Raw genomic sequence first — 17767 nt, 5'->3', positions numbered from 1 at the left:
TATTTACCAAGGCCCATCATCACTGGTGAGATCTGAACTCCAAGTTTAATCCCCGTGGCACATAATTCTGCTGAAAGCTCTGCCTAGGACCTCAGGCACTTGGCTGCTGTGTATCTCCGAATCTGTCCCATGCCAGTTGCCAATCGGTGAGCTCTTTGCAGGAAAAAGCTCAGTCTATTGGGCTTATTTCTCTTCACATTTGTCTCCAAGATCTTGCCACTCAAGTCCTACTGTCTTAGCTCAGAGCTCCCTCAGGTCCTAGAAGCCAGCTGCAGTTCTTTGGCACATGAGCTTTCTCAAATGACTGCTTACTTCATCAGGCCAGCAAGGAAAATTCCTCTCCAGGCTGCTAAGATGGAGTCTTACATAACAGAACATAATCATGGGAACGACATCCCGCCACCTTTGCCATAATCTATTGGCTAGCAGCAAGTCTCAGTCCTGCCAACACTCAAGGGGAGAGGATTATATAGGGCACAAATCATTGGGGTCACCTAGGGTGTGCCTGATACAACTGCTGACAATAAGACAAGAAGAGAGGGAACATGAGCATTCAGTAGCGCTCACAAATATCACTGTGAAAAGAGCTTTCTATCCGATGTCAGAAGTAAGTTTTGTCTCATTACTTCTGTTACTTTTTTTTTTTTTTTGGTGAGGAGACCAGCCCTGTGCTAACATCCATCAATCTTCCTCTTTTTCTGCTGAGGAAGACTGGCCCTGGGCTAACATCCGTGCCCATCTTCCTCCACTTTATATGGGATGTCGCCACAGCATGGCTTGACAAGCAGTGCGTTGGTGCACGCCCGAGATCCAAACCGGCGAACCCTGGGCCGCTGCAGTAGAGCGCATGCACTTAACCGCTTATGCCACCGGGCCGGCCCCACATCTGGTACTTTTGACCATTTACCACATCTCTTTTCAACTGTAAAATTTGTTATCTGATAATTTATGTCACAAGATTTGGTGGTTATAGAGTAAAAAACTATGGAGATGCTTTTATTTTCATCAAGAAAACCACATACAGATATTAAAATCACAGGATATCCATTCTCAAGATGCAAAATATATACTCATAGGCCGGCCCCGTGGCTTAGTGGTTAAGTGCGCGCACTCCGCTGCTGGCGGCCTGGGTTCGGATCCCGGGCGCGCATCAACACACCGCTTCTCCGGCCATGCTGAGGCTGTGTCCCACATACAGCAACTAGAAGGATGTGCAACTATGACATACAACTATCTACTGGGGCTTTGGGGGAAAAAAATAAATAAAAATCTTAAAAAATATATATATATATATATACTCAAAATCATAGACAACTACATGGAAAAAGAATAGGTAATATGTATACATATGTGAAAATGGGGTCATTTTAACAAGAGAATGATTTCATAAATTAAAGACAAAGCTGAATGGAAAAAAGGATGGGAAGACAGAAACAAGTATGCACGATTACTTTAAACTATTTTATTGGTAGTTTCTGGAGACTACATTCAAAAAATTTAAAAATCATCAATAATCCCAATGCCCAAATGATAATTTGCTTAAGAATTTGGTGTATTTCCTTCCTAGCCTTTTGTTCTATGTGCCTACCTACACACACACACCTAAAATAGATATAAATATAATACAAATATATATGCATATATATGTGCACATAATTTTACTCATCATAAAATTGCTATATTTCTACCACCCAGAATCACTGATATAATGGTGCAGATCCTTATTCTATGTATATTTTCACAATGTAAATCATGTGGTATGTTGTTTTATAATCTGTTTTTTCACATAACAGATTACCATGAACATTTCCCCAAATCCTCAAACATAATAAAGAAAATTCTTAATTGGTCCATATTATTCCACCTTATTGATATATCAATTTTTAATCAATTGTGTATTATTGGATATTCAATGTCCTTCTATTTTTTGCAATCTAAATAATATTGGTGTTATGGGAGATACTCTGAAAATTAAAAACATTTTATTGCCTCACCATAAAATGATTACTCTTCCTTACAAGACAAAGAATATTAAATTGTAAGCACTGTTCCTAAGTGAGGTATGCCTTTTCTGTAACGGGTTTGCATTTTTGCACTAAAGATGTGTAAGATCTTCTGTTTGAGCTCCTTTGTTTCAGGGATCCTGATGATTCATCCTCTCTCACTCTATTTACGAAAGCAATTTTCTATTTGTTTAAGAAATAACCTAGGAGTTTGCCCCAGCTAGGATTAATATTTTATGCTTTATACTATTCTTTCAAAAAATGTCACACTCTACTCCACAGAGAACATATCTTAACTTTATAACTGAGTGCTTGTTTGCAACCTCTGCACCTTTCCCACAAAATATTTGATATAGAATATGGAACACATTTGTCTCATAATTTCTAACATGGTTTCCTAAACTCATTCTTAGTTTTTCCTCAGCATAAATACTCTGATAGGTAATGACATTTAAATTCTTTCTAAAGGTTTCCTCACATCAATACACTCACAGTTTTGCCACTTTTGAATTCTTTGATGTACAATTCTCCACTCATGGGTAAGAATTCTGGGTGAAAACTTGATCAACATGCTTCTGGAATTATACTTTTGTGCCTTTTATTAAGTTAAATGAACATTAAATAATATATGGAGTTTCTGACATTATTGATATTTATAAGGTGAACTGATATGATATTTATAAGGTGAACTTGATATTTATAAGGTGAACCCCAGGATGAACTGATATATAGTATAATGAGGTATAACTAGTAGTGAAATTATCCCACTCTCAAGTATATTAATAGGTTTTATTTTCTGTATGACTTCTCTGATGTTTAATGAGTGTTGACTTCCCACTGAAGGCCTTCCCACAATCCCTGCATTCATAAGGTTTTTCTCCTGTATGAGTTCTGTGATGTACAATGAGAGTTGATTTCACACTGAAGGCTTTCCCACATTCACTACATTCGTATGGTTTTTCTCCTGTATGAATTCTCTGATGTTTAATGAGAGTTGACTTCCTACTGAAGGCTTTCCTGCAGTCACCACATGCATAGGGTCTCTCTCCTGTATGAATTCTCTGATGTTTAATCAGTGGTGACTTCTCACTGAAGGCTTTCCCGCATTCATTGCATTTATAGGGTTTCTCTCCTGTATGAGTTCTCTGATGTACAATAAGGGTTGACTTCTCACCAAAGGCTTTCCCACATCTCCTGCATTCATAAGGCTTCTCTCCTGTATGAGTTCTATGATGGACAGAGAGGTGTGATTTTCCACTGAAAGTCTTCCCACATATGCTGCACTCATAGGGTTTCTCTCCTGTATGAATTCTCTGATGAACAGAGAGGTGTGACTTTCCCCTGAAGCTTTTGCCACATTTACTGCACTCATAAGGTTTCTCTTTTGTATGAGTTCTCTGCTGCTTAATGGCAGTGGTCTTCTCATCAAAAGCTTTCCCATGTTTACTGCATTCAGGTTTCTCACCTGTATGAGTCCTTTGATGCATAAGGCTGGATTTACCACATTTGATATCTTCATAAAATGCCTGTCTGATGTGTGTTTTTTCATGTCTAATAAGGTGATATGAACTCTTAAAGGCTTTTGCACATTCACCACATACAAATGGTTTCTCTCCTGTATGAGTTCGCTGATGTTTAATCAGAGTTGACTTCTGAATAAAGGTTTTCCCACATTCATTGCATTCATAGGGTTTCTCCCCTGTATGAGTTCTCTGGTGTGCAGTGAGGGTTGATTTCTGGCTGAAGGCTTTTGCACATTCACAGCATTCATAAGGTTTCTCTCCTGTGTGAATTCTCTGATGTACAACAAGGTTTGCTTTTTGGATAAACACTTTTCCACATTCAGAACATTCATAGAGTTTCTCCCCAGTTAGAAGTCTCTCCCTTTTATTAAGGTCTTGCTTATGATGGAGGGCTTTTCCACGTTGACTAGGCTCAAAGAATTTCTCTCCAGGCTGAGCTTTATCAAGATTGGAATGGAAGCATAATTTCCAATATGCCTTACATTCATCATTTTTCTTTCTTACATAGCTTCTATTTTGACTAAGAAAGTTTAAATTATGTTTTGAATACCTTCCACATGAATAATATCTAGGGAGTCTTTGTCTTGTAGAAACAAAGTCTGGGCTCGGATAAATGATTTTTCTGCATGTTCTGAATTCTTGGCCACTTTCATCCTTTAGTGCTTCCTTGTCTATGAATGCAGTTTTCCACAGAGGTTTGCCTTGGCTTTCCTTGTGGTTATCCACCTGGTCATCAACTTCCCAGAATTCTAGGAAAAAAAATGCAATGAATCATCAAACTTGTGAATATTTCTCCTATAATGTTATGAAATAAAACTAATTCATAAATGCCCTGCTGTGAACTCCTATCAATAGGACTTGAGCTGATGTGGATGGCCTATCTCCATGCCCCCCCTGCCACCTCCTCTGAGTGCAAATACAAAGACATGGTGGCCCATATTTAACAAAAACAATTTAATACAGAGTAAAGCTCTAAACCAAGAAAAGAAATTTATTAGGTGTCAAAAATGAAGAGGGAATTTAAAGTGATGGGGTGAATAGAAACTGAAGCCTGATTATTTGCAGCAGAATCCAGACCACAGGGCACAAATTTTCAGAAAACTGGAATGTAATTTCCACTTAAAGATGGAACTAAAAGTGGCTTCCATGCTTGTTAAAGGGGAGCTTTAGAAAGACTCCCCACTGGTCAAAGAAATTGGAAATAAGGATATTATATAGAAGAAATCAAAGCCTAGTTCTCTAACTCAATGCAAATGATTATAAGTATCGTACAGAGCCCATAAGCTGAAAAATTAACATAAAAATTGGTCCTGTTATTAGGAGGTTCCTAGCAGTGGCAAACTTTCCAAAAGATATATTCTTATGTTTTTATAGCTTAGCGCTCACAGAACTTCCATGGAAAACCAACTCTCACTGAAGAGTTCACCATAAAAAATTAAAAACCTCACAAGGAAATGAACCATCATGAAAGAGAATTAAAATATACATTTAAAGATACTCCCATTCCTAGAACTATAGCTAATAGAACAATTTGGACTTTAAAATAAATATATTTCAAATATTCAAAGAAATAGGGTAAGAACTAGACAATGGGAGAAAAAAACAGGAAAATCTGTAAAAAGAAACAAATATAGAAGAATATATAGGCATTATTAAAAAAACTCTAAACAGAGAGGTTGAACAGTAGACTAGTCACAGAAAAAGACAGATTTAATGAATTAGATGATAGATCTTGGGAAATCACCCAGAATGTAGCATAGAGAGCTAACAAAATGGAAATATGATAAGAGAAATAGAGAAATGATAAGTTCCAACATAGGTTTAATAGAAAATCCAAATGGAAAGAACAGAAAAGAAGGGAGAGGAGCAATATACCAAGAAAAGGTTAACAGAGCAACCCTGAGACTGCTATACTTAGAAAGCCAGCTGGCAAGGTTGGCCCTTGGCTGACATCTGGGAATGTGGAGTTCAGAAATGTCCCCATGATTCCCTAATTGAAAAGGCTGCTTGTACAAACAATGTGATTTATATTGAACATTTCCTTTCCTTCTGGGAGCCTGGAATTTTGATATGTGCTAGGCAGAGTTTGTGTATGTGGCCAACCTCCAATAAAAACCGAGGGCACTGAGTGTCTAATGGGCTTCCCTGGGCATAAACATCATACACATGTTGCTGGATTTTCACTGCTGGGAGAAGCGTGCCCTGTGTGACCCTAGATGGGAGGGAGAGAGCGTAAGAAATCCTATACAAGAATTCCTCCAGACTCTGCTAGTGTCTTTTTCCCTTATGATCTAGCTGTATATCCTTGCTACATCGCTGTAATAAATTGTAGCTGTAAATACAACTATATGCCGAGTTCCATGAGTCCTTCTTGAGAATCTCTGAATGTGGTAGTGGTCTTGGGGATCCCCCATCTAGTCAATATTTGAAGAGAAGATGACTGGTAGTTTTCTAGAATGGAATAAATTCAGACATCCTATCACTGAATGCCAAGAGTCCTGAGTGTGGTAAATAAAAGCAAATCTGTACCTAAGACACAGTTCAGTGCAGCAACCACAAGACTTTAAAGTCAGAAAGTAAGTATTGAAAGCTACTGTGGAGAAATTTTAAAAATCACCTATTAGATTAACATCCGACTTCATCAGCAAAAAAAGAAACCAAAAGCTTAAAGAATATTTTCAAAGTCCTAAGAGAAGCTGTCATCTTAGAACTCTATTCCCAGATAAGTTGTGGCAAAGAAAGATGACAAAATAAAGATGTTTTTCAACAAGAAAAGACAGACAATTTGCCACATACAAAGCCTGGTTAAGAATAACACTTGGTACTTGAATTTTTCAGGAGGAAAATAACCAAAAGAGAAAAGGGTGAGGGTAAGGGTAAATAAAATTCAGCAAAGGCAGGAAAAAAGTAAAGAAAAAATAGGATATATAGAAAATACAATAAAATAAGAAATACTAATATAGTCATAGCACAAGAAATATATATTTACCTTATTAATTAAAGGCCAACCATATTAAATTGCATTTAAAAAATCAGCTCTATGTTTTCAAGAGACAATTAGAGAAAAATGAGAGAGAAATGTTGAAAATAAAATTATGGAAAGAGATATATCTAGTACTTAATCAAAAGAATAGTAGTAAAACAATGATTATACAAAACAGAATAAACCTGATGCCAAAAGCAAATAAGGGCATAGGATGAGAATATTATAAAGCAATTTCACTTACAAAGATACAAAACTCCTAAATATACAAGGCAAATTCATTCCATTTATGAGAGAAAAAAGGTAATACATCTAGTAATGTTGAAAATGTACACACCCTACTGTATTCCACTTGCAGTTATACCACAGAGAAATTCTGCAAATGGGAACCAGGATAATGCCAAAGAATGGCAACAAAATACTAGAAACAACTGAATGCCCACCAACAGAGTATGGATTAATGGACTGCGATACTCACATGTTGGAATGCTATACAGGAGTTAAAATGAATGAACTAAATCTAACATATCAGCATAGGTAAACTTCAAAGGGCAATGCCGAATACAGAAAGGAAGTTGTAGAAAGACTGCTTTAGTTTCAGGGCACTAATCTAGTAAATTTACAAAGAGAATGCTATATTGATTACAGATACAAATATGTGTGGTAAAAGTATAAAAATATGGATTAGAAGGATACTCACCAAGTTCATGATATTGTTTGCCTGGGGAAGGAATGAGGGGAACAGGACTCAGGAGGGGGAAATGAGGGGCTTCACTTTTATTTGTAAACCTCTATTTCTTTTATTAAAAAAAAAGCACTACCAATGACAAAATGTTAACATTTGCTAATTCTGGGAGGTAAGTACAAGGGTATTTGTTATGATTATGATTTTCTGCACTTTTCTGCAGTTGTAAGAGAAATGCCTTAAGGCAAGACTTCTGGAATGGTGGAGTAAGGACCCCAGTAAATCCTTTCCTCCATAAAAACAATGAAAATACTGGCAAAATTATCAAAATCCATCATTTCAAGACTTTGGAAATTAACCAAAGGCATACAACAAATTAAGAAGCATTTATTCAAAAAGAACCAGTGAACCTCAGTAAGAACAGCCAAGTCTGTGGTACCGGGTGCTACTCACCCTTCCCCCACCCCCACCCCAAACCCCTGACTCCCCAACTCTATGGTGGGGGAGCAGTGAAAACTGGCAGCCTCACAGCAACCCAGGGGGGCTCCAACAAAAGCCCCATCCCCAGAGTGCTGTCACTATTGGACCTAACTTGGAGCTTAGCTCCATGAAAGAAGGGACACTAGATGGTGACTCCAATCCACCTGAAGAAATAAAGAACCCCAGTAAAGGTGAGGGGCAGGACAGTGCTAAGAGCAGGCCTGGCTCCTGGCTGGAGTCTGGGAACTCAGCTTTGGCACGTGCCCTAGTTGATAAGACTATTTTGCCTGCCAGGGGCAGTTAACGCCTGTTTTTCTTCTGGGAGTCTAGATGCCTGACCATTAGAGGCTGATGATTTTCTGGCCTGATGTGCATACTTTTAGTGGGTTAATTTGGAATCTCCCACAGACAAAGTGAAAAGGGATTTTAAAAAGCCTTGCCTGCCACTTGGACTTGAATTGCAGCTGTCTAGCCTTGCAGTATCTTGGCTTTGCATGAGAAAAGAGCAACTATCCCTGTGGGGATTTATCTCCTACCGAGTGCCAGCAATACTGGTGAAAATGACCCCTTATCAAGGGACATTGAGAAATGTCAGAGAGTATGAGATAAAGGGGAAAAAATCCTCTAAGCTACAGACAGAAAAAAATTGATATCAAGTATCAACAATCAGAATAGATTCAGAGTTCTCAAAAGGAACATTGAAAATTAGAAGATAATGGAGCAATGCCTTCAAAAGTCTAAGGGAAAGCAATGTCCATCCTAGAACTCTACTCCAAGCTCAACTCTCCACCTAGGACGAGGATATAACAAACACTTTTAGATACTCAAAAATCTCAAAAAATTTACCTCCCATGGACCTACATTCTTTCTTAGTTAAACACTGGAAGAATGTGCTCCAATGAAATGTGGAAGAAGTCATGGCAGAAAGCAAATGGGGAACCCAACAACGCAGGAAGTGGAGGGAATCCTCAGAATGATGGTGAAGAGAGATGTCAGGATGGTGACTGCGCAAGCAGGAATGAGGATAATCCACCCAGAAGGGAGCAGGTCAGACGGCTCCAGACAAACTTAGGGGTATGACATTGATGGAACACTTGGTAGCTCTGGAAGCACTCAGAGTCACTCTAGACAACTGGTCATGGAGTGTTTAAGCTGAACTGGTGATAAGTACATAGAGAAAGAAGCAAATGAAAGAAACAGGACAATTATTAACCAAAGGAAACAAAAAGGTATGCAGGAAAAGTAAATTAATCATAGATTACTACATGGCTTAGCTGTGCATAGTGGTTATATAGCCATTATGTTGTAGACAACAGTACTGATATTGGGAACACGAGGGAACAAGAAGTCTTCGCGTGTGTGTATGCATGTGAGCCAGCAGCAGGAGCAATGAAGTGAGCTAAATCTTAATCTTCCACAACAGAAGAATCTAAATAATTTTTGTAAGATATATGTAAATTATAAAGAATAAGTGATACCAAAAAATATCTGCGTATCCACCACTCACTAAAAAACAAATTATCGTTACCTTTGAAGTTCTTCATGTGCCCATTTCATTCTCTTTCTTCTCAGATAATCACAATCCTGAATTTTACGTTTATCATGGCCTTGACTTTCTTTATAGTTTTACTATATTTATTTTATTTTTTAAAACTTGGGCATGATTTACTTTGATAAAAATGAAACCTTTGATAAAAATTAAAAAATTAAAATTTTTTTAATTAAAAGAGAATATGGGTCGGCCCCGTGGCTTAGCGGTTAAGTGCGTGTGCTCCGCTGCTGGCAGCCCAGGTTCAAATCCCAGGCGCGCACCGACGCACCACTTCTCCAGCCATGCTGAGGCCGCATCCCACATACAGCAACTAGAAGGATGTGCAACTATGACATACAACTATCTACTGGGGCTTTGGGGGAAAAAAAAGGAGGAGGACTGGCAATAGATGTTAGCTCAGAGCCAGTCTTCCTCAGCAAAAAAAATAAATAAATAAAAGAGGAGGATTAGCATGGATGTTAGCTCAGGGTTCATCTTCCTCACACACAAAAAAAACATTAAAAGAGAATACTGCCTTAGGTCAGTAAATCTTAAATCTCAGATACGACATAATTGTCCAGAAAAATGACCAGAATTGACAGAAGATACAGAAAATGTGAATAAATCAGTAATTATTTTTTAAATTACAAAATTCACTCTGTAATTCACTCCCTAAAAAAGGGCATCCTATCCAGATGTTTATGTAGATGATTGCTATCAAACTCTCAAGAATATGTATACTTTAGTCAATACAGTTTCAGAAACCAGTAAAAGAAGGGAGAGTACTCAGTCTGTTTTATGCAGCTAGTATAACCTTGGATACCAGAATAAGGGGACAGTACAAGAAAAAAAAATCTAATATCTTACTTCTGAACATTAATGCAAAATTCTTAAATTAAATATGAGTAAACTAAATTCAATTAATTTAAAAAATGCCTCAACTAAGTAGAGTCTAGTGCAGGAATGCGAGAACAGTTCAATATCACAAAATCTATTAATATAACCTACCACATGAATACATTAAAGGAGAAAAAATTATCTTCTCAATATATGCAGAAAATAAGCATTTGAGAAAATACAACAGTCGTTCATGATTTTTTAAGCAGTCTTAGCAAACTAGGAATATAAAAGAAGCTTTTGATGAAAGGTATCTTTCAAAATACCACAGCAAATATACTCAACAGTGAATGTTTTAGAATTTACATCATCTCTCTGTGCCTCAGTTTTCTCATCTATATAATGAGGATAGGGGCCTGCCCGGTGGCGCAGAGGTTAACTGGGCGTGCTCTGCTGTGGTGGCCTGGGGTTCGCAGGTTTGGATCCCGGGTGTGCACCGACGCACCACTTGTCAAGCCATGCTGTGGCGGTGTCCCATATAAAGCAGAGGAAGATGGGCATGGATGTTAGCCCAGGGCCAATCTTCCTCAACAAAAAAAAAGAGGAGGATTGGCATCAGATGTTAGCTCAGGGCTGATCTTCCTCATAAAAAAAATGAGGATAACAACTAGTCTACTTTACAGGGTCATTTGGAGGATTAAACTCTGTAATATGTACAAAGCATACAGAAGCGTGCACTTGTGGCACTTTGCAAGCACTCAGATACTGCCTAGCATTATATCACTATCATTGTCCTCATCATTATTTCCATTAAAACCAGAAACAAACAAGGAATTCACTATCACTGCATCTATTACACATTGTACTATAGGCCCTGACTAATACAATGAGAGAAGAAAAAGAAATAAAATGTATACTTGGAAAGGAAAAGACAAAATTGTTTTTATAAAGATAATCGTTTACACAGAATACCCAAGAGAATCCAAAAACTATTAGTATTAATAAAAGTATTCAGAAAGGTTTCTGTACTTAAGTTGAATATATAAATATCACTAGCATTCTCATACATGAGTATTAACCAATTAGAAAATGTAATAAGAAAAGAGATCCCAATCACAACTGCAATAATAACTAAGAGGTATCTAGGAATAATTTAACACAAGATGTGGAAGCTCTTCCTGAAGACAAGTTCAAAACATTACTAAATGGCAGAAAAGAAGAGCTGAACAAGAGTTCATTGATAGGAAAATCCAGTAGTGTAAAGATGCCAATCCCTACCCTACTCCCAACTCATCTCCAAACACAGTGCAAGTGTAATTGGATCCCAAACAGGGTTTTCCATGGAACTTCACAAACTAATCCTAAAAATTCTATATAGAAGAGCAAAGAGTCAAAAGAGATACGGAGCATTCATCCTACCAGCTATTAACAATATCAATAATAATGAGACTGGCACAACAGTTGACATTTATATAGCATTTACTAGTCAGGCACTGTTGTAAGTGCTTTACATATTTTAACTCATTAGAATAAAGTCATAAAAACATGATAATGGCAAAGGGACAAACAGACCAATGGAACAAAATAGCGAGCCTAGGAACAGACCCACACGTGGGACTTGACCTCTGGCTGAAGGGGCATCGCACACGGCTGTGGAAAGGGTTCACTATGTGGCACGGTACAAGTGGATGTCCACATGGGGAAAAGGGAAACTAATAGTTCCCTTCCTCACAAGTTATAAAAAAAATCCCAGACAGATTTTAAGAAAGTAAAAAGCAAAATTTTAAATTTTTTGGAGAAAACTATATGACAACATCTTTATGAGCTCAGCCAGAAAAAAAATTACTTCAAATTACAGAAAAAGCACAAACTAAAAATTTGATAAATCTGATTACATTAAAATTAAAACTTCTACTCCACCATCAATAACCAAGACTGAGAAAAGATATTGACTACACACAAAATTGAAATCTAGAATATATAAAGAATCCATATAAATCAATAAAAAAGACAAACACCCCAACAAAAACATGAATAAAAGATATGAACAGGCAAGCCACAGAAGAGGAAATCCAAATAGTCAATACCGCACGAAATGATAAATTCCTTTACTAGTAATCAGGGAAATAAAAATTATATAAGATACCAATTCACACTTACCAGATTACCAAAATATAAAGGGCATGCCCATATTATAATTCTATATATAGAGAGAGAACATTGCCATCACTGCACAAAGTTCTATTGGGCAGCACTAGTCTAAATCACACACTGTCTGTACCATCAGTTTGGCTGCATAAGGTTCCAGAGCTTTGCATTTTAACATTGATGCTTCCTATTCAAAAGCTGAAGTTTCAGACATTTCAGGAAGCTATATCTGCCCCCTAGCTGCAATCCATGTTCTTAGGGAATTGTTTTAACATACTAAAACCCATGTACAGCATGGTGATGACAATTAATAACACTGTATTGCATATTTGAAAGTTGCTAAGAGAGTAAATCTTCAAAGTTCTCTGCATAAGAAAAAAAAATAAATTAACCTCCCCCCCTTTTTTTTTGTTTCAAATGCTGGTAACAAAACACTACCAAGTGCCTCCCCAGTCCAGAGACCTTTGCAGGACCTAAAAGGAGTAGGTCAAAAGCATTCAATGTCCCTCAGCAGTAACATATACCTTAAAAGTATAAGAGCTTTAAGGTTGAAGAAGTTGAGGAAGAAAATTTCTTGAGAGAGAGCTGTTGGAAAGCTGTGGCATTTCTCTTTCCAACAATAGGGGAGGGAGGAGTATGTTCGCCTCACCCATAATCTAGTAAGAAGGAGTTCAAGGAGACAACTTGCTTGATATTCCACTAGAGTCTGGGGCACACAGAGGATTTGGCACCTGATGTGCACCTAGAAAAAGTCTATAGGTAACAGGTGGGCTGAGGCAGTCTGTGGCAGCAGAGAAGAGGTTGCATAGGGGGTGAAGAGATGAAGGTGCAGCTCCCACCACACACACACATACACACCCACACCCACATACTCCACAAGCCAGATGCAGACCCTCTGGATATGAACAGGGCTGGGTTACTTTGGAAAGAGGGCTTTCTGCTAGTATTAAGGTGACCTCAGCAAAAAGAGATTGGAGGTGTAATATGGGGCTGGAGGGTAGGGGTGGGGAGGAGATATGTTAAATAACTTGTTGGAAAAGAGGCAAGAGGCACCGCCTCTACTGAAGAAATTGTAGTCAGGGGCCCTAGCTGGGGCATCTCCAAGGAAACCAGAAAAAGTGCCAAGGACAGGAAGAATCAGTCTTTGGAATCTGCCACATGCAGAGGGCACCAATATCAGATGACATCTTTATCAGTTAGGTCAAACTATTTTTGTCCTTCGTGTCTCCTTCCTTCCTCACTTGCTTCACTCAGGGAGCTAGAGATGGGCTAGTTGTTGAGTGGGGGGCTGGAGGGAGGGAGAAGAGCTAGCTAGGAGAGTCAAGGAAGAAGAAAGCTGAGCATGCTTCCTTTGCCACTAAACACTTCCAGCCCGAAGCACTGAAGCAGGCATTAGCTGGGGGTGAGATTTCCCTGTAAATGAAGTTCATAGTTTTCACTACTACATGTGATTAGACTTTTTTTTAAATTAAAATGAGACTACCACTGACCCTCAGAAATTACAAGGATAATAAGAAAATATTATGAACAACTAACTTTATGCCAACAAATTTGACAACTTAGGTGAAACCAACAAATCCCTTGAAAGACACAAATTACCAAAGCTCATTCAAGAAATAGATAACCTGAATAACCCAATATATATTAAGGAAATTGAAATTGTACTTTAATGCCTTCCCATAAACAAAACTCCAGGCCCAGATGACCTCACTGGGGAATTCTATCAAACATTTAAGGAAGAAATAATACCAAATTCTATACAAATTCTTCCAAAGAACTGAAAGAGGGGAGGGAATACTTCCCAACTCATTCTCTGGTTTCATTATCTTGATTGTGGTGATGGATTCCTGGGTGTGTATATGTCAAAACTTATCAAATCGTGCACTGTAAATATGTGCAATTTCTTGTATGTCAATTACACCACAATAAAGGAGTTAAAACAGCTAAATCAGTACTTAGAAAGAGTCATAGCATTTCCAATGCTTATATTAGAAAAGGAAGCTATCAAATCAATGATCTAAGCTTCCACCTTATGAAACTAGGAAAAGAGCAAATTAAATTCAAACTGGCAGAAGGACAGAAATAATAAAGATAAAAACCAGAATGAATGAAATCGAGGTTTTCATTTCTGGCCACAATGGAGTAAGTCTACCACAGCCTCCCTCTCCTACTGATTATTGCAACTAAAAACTCTTGACGAAATGTGTAAAGCAACTACTGGAAGGGTCTGACAAGTAAACAAAAGCAGGCAGACTCTGAAGGTGAGTCAAAAAGTGGAGAAGCAGTTCATCTACCAGTGAGTTTCCTTTTTGTCCACCTTCTTTTTTTGTAAGACTTTGTCCCAAAGGCCTACGAACCTCCACAAGTCCTGAGCTCATCCAAGGGCTGTGCATGCAGAGGAAAGCAAAATCTCATGCCAAAACGTTAAGAACTAAGTTAAACTAAGATTTAGACCACAGCTCAAGTCTGAGACTAACACCTGAGTGACAAATGCATGAGACAGACCCAAAGCAGGACAGCAAAGGCTCTGAAAACTGCACAAAGACTTAAACCACTATTCAAGTCTCAAACGAACCCCTGAATGGTGCATACAAAAGACAGATCCAAAGGAGCACAGCAAAGGCTTTGAAAACTGAACTGACTGGAACCAACACCCCAAGAAGATGAGACAGAACCAGTGGTCTGATTCTAACCAGGTTTATTACCTGATAAACATTTAAAAAACAAAACAAAGGGGCCAGCCCAGTGGCACAAGCGGTTAAGTGCGCGCGCTCCGCTGTGGCAGCCCAGGGTTCGCCAGTTCGGATCCTGGGCGCGCACCGACACACCGCCTGTTAAGCCATGCTGTGGCAGCGTCCCATATAAAGTAGAGGAAGATGCGCACGGATGTTAGCCCAGGGCCAGTCTTCCTCAGCAAAAAAGAGGAGGCTTGGCATCGGATGTTAGCTCAGGGCTAGTCTTCCTCACAAAAAAATTAAAAAAATAAAAAACAAAACAATCACCACTATCTAGGGTAGAATCCAAAATCATTTAACATAACAAACAGCCAGCAAAATGTGACCAATTCTCAAGGGAAAAGACAATCAACAGATTGTCTCAGTCAATTTTGAGATCATCCAGATGCTGGAAATATCAAAGACATTTAAGTAGCTATTACAACTAAACTCTATGAGGTAAAGGCAAACACACATGAAACAAACGGATAAATAGAAGTCTTCAAGACAGATACAGAAACTGTAAAAAAGTTTGAAATTTTAGAACTGAAAAGCACACTACATAAAATTTAAAAAAACCCAACTCATGAGATGGACTTAACAGCAGAATAGAGTTGACAGAGGCAAAAAGTCAATGAACCTGGAAGACTGACAGAAGTGACCCAACCTGCCAACCTGAAGAATAGAGAGAAAAACGATTGGGGGAAAAAAGAAAGAAAAAATAGAATCAGGGACCTGTGGGACAATAACAAAAGGTCCAACACCCATGCCATTGAAGTCTGCAAAGGAGAAGAAAAAGAGACTAGTGCAGAAAAAAAGGTTTGAAGAAATAATGCCCTAAAACTTCCCAAATTTGGGGAAAGACATAAATTTACAGATTCAAGAGCTCATTCAAGAGCCAGAAACAATATAAATTCAAAGAAACATTACAATCAAATGGCTGGAAGGCAAAGTTAAAGAAAACATCTTGAGCGCTGCCAGGGGGAAAAAAAGGCACATCGCACAATGAAGTTGTGAAGTTCTCATCAGAAACAATGGAGGCCAGAAGACAATGGAACATCTTAAAAATACTAAAAGAGAAGAAATGTCAACCCAGAATTCTATATCCAGCAAAAATATCCTTCAGACCTGTTCTAAGAGAATTGATACAGGATCTTCTTCAGGGTGAAGGGAAATGATATCAGAGGGAAGCACGGAACTTCAGGAATGAATAAAGAGCAACAGAAATGGTAAAATATCTGGGTGAATATAACAGACTATTTTTCTCCTTTTGAATTTTTTAAGATATGTATGATAGTTGAAAGCAAAAATTATAACATTGTCTGAGGGGTTTAAAATGTATGTTAATGTTATACATTTGAAAACTATAACATACAGCTGAGAAGGTAAAGCGACCTATATTGTTATAAAGCTTCTATGTGTTACTTGAAGTGTTAAAATATAACTCTAAGTAGAATGTAAAAGGTTAACTATGTATATCTTAATCCCTAGAGCAACTACTAACTTAAAAAAAAAACAAGGAGATATTGACAAAAAGTAAATAAATATGTTTAAAATAGAATATTTAAATTGCAATTGCACTTCCTGTGCAAGACCTGTGCATTCAAAACTATAAAATATTACTGAGATAAATTTTAAAGGACCTAAATAAATTGAGTGAAACATCATGTCCATGAATCTGAAGACTCAATATTGTTAGTATTTCAATGATCCACAGATTCAATGCAATCCCAAACAAAATCCCTGCAGGCTATTGTGCAGAAATTGAGAAGCTGATTCTAAAATTTATATGAAAATACTAAGGACCTAGAATAGTCAAAACATTATGAAAAGGAAGAACAATGTTGGAGGACTCACACTACCTGATTTGAACACTTAATATAGGCTACAGTAATTACAACAGTGTGGTATTGGCATATAGACTGATGCATATATGTTCCACTGTTTTCAACAATGGTGCCAAGGTAAATCAATGGAGAAAAGACAGTCTTTTCAAACCTGCTGCTGGAACAATTAAATATGCATATACCAAAATAAAGAACATTGACCCTTACCTCACAGCAGGTAAAAATACCTATCTCATTATTGGCTATAGGCCTAAATATAAGAGCTAAAATTATAAATCTTCTGAAAGAAAACATATGAGAAAATCTTTGTTACCCTGAGTTAGATAGAGAACTGTTCACAAAAAAGCATGAACCATAAAAGAAAAACTTGATAAACTGGACTTTATCGAAATTAAAAATGTCTGTTTTTCAAAAAACACTGTTAAGATAAAAACAAGCCACAGTTTGGGGGTAAATACTTGGAAAACAAATAGCTGATAAAGGACTTGCATCCACAATATATAAAGAACTCTCACAATTTAATAACAACAAAAATGGCAAAAGATTACAACAAACAGTTCACCAAAGATGTACAGATGGCAAACAAGCACATGAAAAGATGCTCAGCCTTAGTTACTGGAGAAATGCAGATTAAAATCACAGTGAGATACTCTCAGAACTACTAGAAAGACTAACTAATGATACCAAGTGCTGGGAAGGATTCAAAACACCTGGAACTCTCATCTGTGGCTGGTGGGCAACCAAAATGATACAGTCACGTTGGAAAACAGTTTGGTGGTGTCTGGTGAAGTTAAACATACATGTGACCAAGCAATCCCACTCCAGATATTTACCCAAGAAATATGAAAATGTATGTCAATACAAAGACCTGAAAATGAATGTTCTTACCAGCTTCTTTCATAATAACCAAAAATTGGAAAAAATTCAAATGTGCATATATTGGTCCATGGATAAACAAAATGGAACATTATTCAGCTACAAAAAGGAACACACTGCTGATACACGTGACAACATGG

At 37.7% G+C, this 17767-nt stretch overlaps 1 protein-coding gene across 3 annotated transcripts in view; it reads right to left on the bottom strand.

Annotated features, from left to right (window-relative positions):
* Nucleotides 1-1836: 1836 nt before the first annotated feature.
* Nucleotides 1837-17767, bottom strand: part of ZNF674 (zinc finger protein 674) — a 31573-nt gene continuing 15642 nt past the window's right edge. For all 3 annotated transcript variants that reach the window (XM_058535707.1, XM_058535708.1, XM_058535706.1), the window contains one exon: nt 1837-4275. In XM_058535707.1, the coding sequence (XP_058391690.1) occupies nt 2783-4275 (1493 nt within the window). In that variant the 3' untranslated portion in view covers nt 1837-2782. The remainder of the gene's footprint in view (nt 4276-17767) is intronic.

Source organism: Diceros bicornis, chromosome X (assembly GCF_020826845.1).
Source record: "Diceros bicornis minor isolate mBicDic1 chromosome X, mDicBic1.mat.cur, whole genome shotgun sequence".
Classification (NCBI taxonomy): Eukaryota; Metazoa; Chordata; class Mammalia; order Perissodactyla; family Rhinocerotidae; genus Diceros; species Diceros bicornis.
This window is presented reverse-complemented; position numbering and strand designations above follow the sequence as displayed.